Source organism: Sparus aurata, chromosome 20, assembly GCF_900880675.1.
Source record: "Sparus aurata chromosome 20, fSpaAur1.1, whole genome shotgun sequence".
Taxonomy (NCBI): Eukaryota; Metazoa; Chordata; class Actinopteri; order Spariformes; family Sparidae; genus Sparus; species Sparus aurata.
Window position 1 is genome coordinate 23,168,276 of NC_044206.1, and position 6,453 is coordinate 23,174,728.

General features: G+C 41.2%; 1 protein-coding gene across 1 annotated transcript; it reads right to left on the minus strand.

Moving 5' to 3' along the window:
* On the minus strand, window positions 1–5,966 carry tmem106a (transmembrane protein 106A). Its single transcript, XM_030401302.1, has 8 exons — window positions 5,824–5,966; window positions 4,118–4,303; window positions 3,892–3,955; window positions 3,643–3,796; window positions 2,115–2,258; window positions 1,991–2,034; window positions 1,823–1,876; window positions 1–695 (listed from the first exon to the last, which is right to left on the minus strand). The coding sequence occupies exons 2-8, from the start codon at window positions 4,296–4,298 to the stop codon at window positions 587–589; spliced, it is 750 nt and encodes a 249-aa protein (XP_030257162.1). The 5' UTR covers window positions 4,299–4,303; window positions 5,824–5,966; the 3' UTR covers window positions 1–586.
* Window positions 5,967–6,453: the final 487 nt, after the last annotated feature.

The window sequence follows — 6,453 nt, forward strand, 5'->3', positions numbered from 1 at the left end:
GTGAGACATTGTGATATATTTGGTTATATCATGGGTTATAGTTTACATCTGGAGGATTACTGACTGTGTTTCACGCTGCTTTGACGTTCCTCATTCGGTGCGTCAACACGAAGAGGATAAATTTAGCCACGATGTGCGAACAGTCGCCCGTGCAGCGTCTAGGAAAGTAGCAGCAAACTGAGGGAAGGCCACAGTTTAATGCAGTAAAAGTGCAAATGATAACGGACGAGAAAAAGTCAGATCAGATAAGAGTTTAACATCCTATTTACACAATACGTGGCATCCTGACAACATACGCTTTAAAGAAACGTCTTCATATAAAAAACCTGCCCGGTTGGATCTCTAACAAATAAGAGCAACAAAAAACCATCCGTGCAAACACATAAATGCATTTGAAGCATCAACATTTTAAATTTAAAACATTGTAGTGGTTGATTAAAGTCTTCAGGTATGCTAAAACAACATACAGAATAAGACGAGATGCATTTTCGCACCCCGCACGGAAGAGACGAGGCTGAAAACGCGGCAGAATATTAATTTCTTCACACTTCGTCGGGTGTTTTTTTTTTCTGCGTGGATGTCATCATCAGCCCATAGGATGTGGGATCGTGGAGTTGTTGCCACAGTCGATGTATTCAAAGGTGTCCAGAGACAGCTGCTCCGTGTGAGAAAGATAAGAGATGTTCAGCGTCATTCTGGGGAAACAGAACAGGAGGAAAAACATCGTTAGAGACGGCTGGAGACGGAAACTCTTCTGTCAGGGTTTCACGATGTTTTAATGACGTGTACATCTGCCAAATGAACACAATGAACTCCAGTATTTGCAATCCTGGGTTCTGTATGTACATGTTGGAGTCTGCAAATGATTCGTACTGATCAACAGTTTTGGAACCGGTCCAGTTTATCTCCTCAGCTGGCAGCTGTTAGACTTCGACTCGGGCCATTGTTTCAAGTGTTGATGCTCGTTTCAGACCGACACAGTTGTCATTTTCATGCCGACCGCCCACGTTGTGTAAATAGTCCCTGAGAGTGTTGTTTTTAAAGTGAAGGTTGGTAAGGTGCACAACGAGGCAGCGGAAAGCGACACAAAGCTGGTCTCAAGTCTGTTTACAGCGATTTTAGGGAGATATTCAGACTGTCAGATTCGGCCACACAGGTGAGTTCACAACCTGCGTACACTCTGATATAAAGACTAGAAATGATGCCGACAGTAATCTCAAACACTTCCCTGCGTGTAGTGACGTCACTGTTGAAAATACTGTAGTTATAAACATGACAGGACCGAGGAAACTCTCCACAGGAAACAGAATTCAACCTTTAGCTTCTGAAATCAATATCTGTTGACAGGATGACTGGATTTATCAGCAGATGTTAACTGAATAGATCTGGGCCGAAATACAAACCGATCCTTTGGTGAGTCATCAGTTAAGTTAATTAACTGTTCCTCGTTTGCACGCGTGCACGTTGAATCATTCTTAACTTTGACAGTCGCAGTTGCCCCGAAGGATTAAACTGCAGCCAGCTGAGACGATCTACTGGACCAATTTCAAAAGTTTTAAGAAGTACGAATCGTTGTTTTAATTGTTTTTACATGTTCAATACAAAATGAGTGTGATGTTACTGAATGCAACATGACATTAAGGTAAGATGTTCTATCTAAAAAGAACATCGGATGTAAAGATCGGGCTTTGAAGACTTTTTTTTTCAAGAGAACGTGTTTTGCAGGTTGTGGTTTTTAGCCTTCGACACCCTGCGGCGTTGAGATAAGTTCAAGTTCCTGTTTCTTCTGTTGATTTTTCTCTAGATTGAGGCCGACACTTACTGCAGCTCCAGGAATAACGAGTGAATCTTGATGGTGCTCGACTTGCAGTAGTCGCTGAAAGAGACAAAAGCAGCGTGGACGTGAGTTCAGACGAAGGACCGAGCGTTAAAATCACTGTCGCGCCGTGTTTTCTGTCAGAAACCACATCGAGGTTAATTTCAAACTCACCTTATGCCGTCATCCGTGATGACGAGGTCGATTTGAATGTTGTGCTGCAAAAGTTCGGGAGAGAGGAGTGAGAAAACTGCACGACAAACATATTAACAGAATCATCATCCCGTGTGACACTCACCGATTTCTGCGAGCGTGGCGGGATGGTGGTCGACATGTTTATCGGCTTGATCTTCCCAACGACTGCTTTGTTGACCAGACCCTGACCGGAGAACTTGACGATCTGAACCGGGACGAAGTTCTCGTTGGTGATGTTGATGAGATTCTTAAAGGAGAAGAGAGACACGCAGCTCGTCAGGTGGAACCAACACACCTTTCCATCATTAAACAGCCTCAGGGAACTTTGTCCTTTACAAGCACGGCAGCTTTCTGCTCCGTCATGTGACACATTAAAAAAATCTGGCGGCTCAGCGACGGTCAGGCGGATATTTAACACTTTGCGGTGCGATGTACAGTTCATAGACTAATTTCTGATGTGTTTAAAAATATAAATCTCGACGTTTCAGTCATTATTCTGATATTTCTTTACTACTTCATTGTGTTTTTTAAAAGTTGCTCCACTGAATTTCTTTTTCCTGAAAGCTTTACGGGACACACAGCAGCCCAGACACGATATTCTCTTCCTCTTTCTCGAGTTGTTGGGGTGAGCATGCAGTTATCTGCATGTTAGGCTACATGCTTCAGTCAGAACGTTTGGTTAACACTTAAAAATGCGTCATATGTTCTCAAATGTAGGTCTGAATACAGCTCAGCACAGGCAGAGAGCAGAACAGAAACTGAAGCAGAAAAATAAAGATGTCACAGAGCAGAAGATGCAGTGTTACATGCAGTGAGAAGGCTACGAAACATGTGCATATTTACCTTTTTTTGTCCTTTTGAATTATCAACAAATGTAATAACTGAATATAAAACATAAGACATTTAAATAAAAGGAACATGAATCCCCCTGGAGTCAGAAGCTGAGTGCTAAGCTAGGCTAGTTTTAGCTAAAAGTGGGGTGAAGTAGAAGAACGAAGATGTAATGTTTGCTAAAAATAATACGTTCTCTGTCGGCCTTCTTGCATTCGAGTAATACCAATTAAAATAATTAAAGCAACATGTTGTAGAAACGTCATGTGATTTGGCGTCAGTTTTCAGACGTTACGTAGGAGCTCACTACAAACTTAACTCATCACGTAAGAACAAGAGACTACATCAAAATGATTTTAAATCTGTTATTTCAAGGTGAAAAAGTTGCGTAATGTTGCTTTAAGTAAACTTTTTAACAATTTTTTTTAGCTAACATTCGCTGTTGTGTTAGCGTGTCTCCAGAGAAGGAGCTAGCTTTGGGATTTTACTTGTTAGCATTCTCGTTTTAGCTGTTTTAGCTTTAAGTTATTTTACCGTAAGCTTCACATTTGTTTGGCACAATAACTTCTATATAAAGGCCGACGTAGAAGCCAGATCCTGCTGCGATCACACACCGGCGCAAATCCATGCAGATCACGAAGGCCGAGACCAGACCACAAGAAAACTCTCTGCATCGCGCACTCGCCTACGTACAATTTGTGTCTTCTTTCAGGATGTTATTGATTCAAAATGTTTCCATCTGGATGCTCCGATCTCATCAATCGCAGCTCTTTCATCAAGACAGCATCAGTGCGACTTACTGTGATGTTCAAGTCCACCGTGTCCGGCCTGAAGTAGACCATGACACTCTGCACGGACACGGGCGACAGGGTGACGCTCCGCGGGAAGAGGAAGAAGAGGATGAGGCAGCAGACGAAGAGACACACGGCCATGGAGATGAACACGTACAGCTTCCTGGGGAAAAAAAAGCAAAAGTTGTTCACGTCAAATCATATCGTGTTATTAAACCACACAATCAGAACGTTTTTGTTCACATGTGTGTCGCTTACGTGCGTCTGGGTTTCAGCCTCACATCGTTGCACGGTATCACAGCCACCAGCCGGTCTTTATCTCCTGACGAAACATATATAAATAATGTGGGTTTGACCACAAAGTGATGTGAAAGTGAAATGTGGCGAGCTCAGCTGCAAGCAGCAAACAAAAAGCTGAGGAGTCACACAACACGTTCTGACGAATCTGTGACAAAATATAATTTAAGACAAAGAGATTAAAAACCTCTGGGGATTCTGCCGGTGCCTCGACAGGTGGGGCAGGTGTCTCCGGCTGGGTTTCCATTCATGGTGCCATACGTGGGGAAGTGCTTCAGGCTGTGCTTCCTCTTCGAATCCGTCTCCGTCTCCGTCTCCATCTTGTCAGGTACCTCTGTGGGTTTGCTGCTTGTGGCCGGTGTGACCATGACACCTTCACAGAGAGAGAAAGAGTCCAGCGCACTCGTCAAGTTCAACTGCAAAATGACAGCACGTAGACTAAAAGTGCTCCCTCACAAACACTTTAAAAGGCCAATAAAAAGCTCATTCCTGTGCTGCAAAGTCCAACGTGTGGGAGTGAACCACATCGTAACGCTTTATTAAGGCTGGATAAAACACACATGCAGAGTTTTTCTACCAGAGTGAATAATGATGAGTTTTAATTCCTGGATCATGGAGTGAATCATCCCACTTTCACAACGACAGCAGAACTTGTGAAATCTGAGACAAAGTTCACAGCAACTTAGTCCTAATGTAGTAATAAATAATAATTCTACAGAGGCATTACTTTATTTTTAACACGTAAATGTCACATAAAATAAATGTAAACATAGTCATTTTGTATTAAAAATAGCTTTATTTTGAAGGTTGAACTTCCACATTTTCCACTGAAGAAGCTACACTAGTTTTGTTTTGTGTGGCTCAGCTGTTGTAGCTGTTTAACTGTATAAATGCCTCAATAAATTATTAATGTGCCACTAAATGTAGCAAAAATAACACTGAGAATAAATGGTGGCATGATTTAATTTATAAAAATGTGACTCAATAGATATTTCTGCTGTAATTTCCCTTTAAATGTATTCAGTTTAGTAAAATTCAGCTATTTATGTACATAACCATTTAATTTTCCATCATTTATTCATTTTTCTAATCTATTTACACACTTATTTATGGACATTTACACATTTATTTCTTTATTTCTTTAATTCACACTGTTAAACTTCTGTTATCTCGCAGTAAAACCTTAAAAATCAGGATATTTTTACTGTAAAAGCCAGATTCAGCACCTGTGACATCACCAGTCTGCAGTAAAGGAAAGTAACTAAGTACATTTTTACTCAAGTACAAGTCCGGTCTACATGACTTTGCACTTTGTACTGGAGGCCCGAGATAAAAACAACACTGTACTTCCTACTGCGTGACATGTTTTTAACAGCTGTAGTCGATACAACATGTTATATTTTAATAAGATTTAACAAACAGCTGATGATGATGATGATGATGATGAAGATGAAGATGTATATTATCTAAAACACCCACATTAAGGACATCAACCCAAACACATCATATATAAACACAAAGGGGTCGTTTTGAATCCTTTTAATCACTTTGGTGGCATTTATTAACAGGCTAATGCTAATTAAATATATATATATATATTTATAACGTTACATATTTATATTAAATACATACGAGCACGTCCTCCAGCTGTTACTCTGTGACCTACATCTGAACACCAGGATGTTAAACCTTCTTTACATCGTCTTTACTAAAACAATCTTTACTAAAGTGCCAGTTTAGACTCACTTCCGTGTTTTAAGGCTTTAAGTAATCTGGATGTTTCTTGTTGTGACGGTTAAGAACACGTCCCGCCACCTCAGCAGCAGAGCATGTGCGGGAAACTGATCCCGGATCAGATCACAAAGAATGAGTTTTAAAATAAGCTCTCCTTACCTGACGACACGACCTGATCTCCAGATGTTGACGCGAAACAGCTTCTTAATCATTTAAGTTTGCAGCAGCTTCATGAAGAGAAGCAACAACAACATGAGCCGAAGTGGGAGGATCACTTCCTGCTTCTGTAGGTGACAGGTCGGCTGTCTGCTGCTGCCCACTGTCCTGCTATCAGTGTTAATACACTGATCTGGAATAACTCACCCACGTGTAAGAAGCACTATACATGAGGCCATTTTGAGCTTCATTTCCTGTAGATATATTTAATCCACCAGGGCCGGATTCACCATCTCTGAGGCCAGAGGGGTAAAAATAAACATGTCGGGCCCCTTTTGGCCACCAACGAGGAAGACCACCTTTGTGCTTACTAGCTGCTAGCTGTTAGCCGTAGCTTCACATTTACAACACAGTTGTGTTGCGTATGATGAGTAGGCTACTTAGCTAGCTTCATTTAGCATAACAATTGTAAACAGGGGGAAGCAGCTTGGCTCCATCCAAAGTTGACAAACACACCTACCAACATCATTAAAGCCCACTAATTTAAATATTGTATCACTTTAGCTGCTTTGGCAGGGTATATTTTTAAACTTTGGACAGAACCAAGCTAGCTTTAGCCTGTTTTCAACCTTT

Excerpts from the sequence above, each read along its gene's own strand:
- tmem106a (XM_030401302.1), bottom strand. The coding sequence starts at position 4,298 with ATGGTCACACCGGCCACAAGCAGCAAACCCACAGAGGTACCTGACAAG. Across the intron at positions 2,259-3,642 it reads CGGTGGACTTGAACATCACA|AATCTCATCAACATCACCAA; the intron begins GTAAGTCGCACT and ends TTCTCCTTTAAG. Across the intron at positions 1,877-1,990 it reads ATCACGGATGACGGCATAAG|CGACTACTGCAAGTCGAGCA; the intron begins GTGAGTTTGAAA and ends TGTCTCTTTCAG.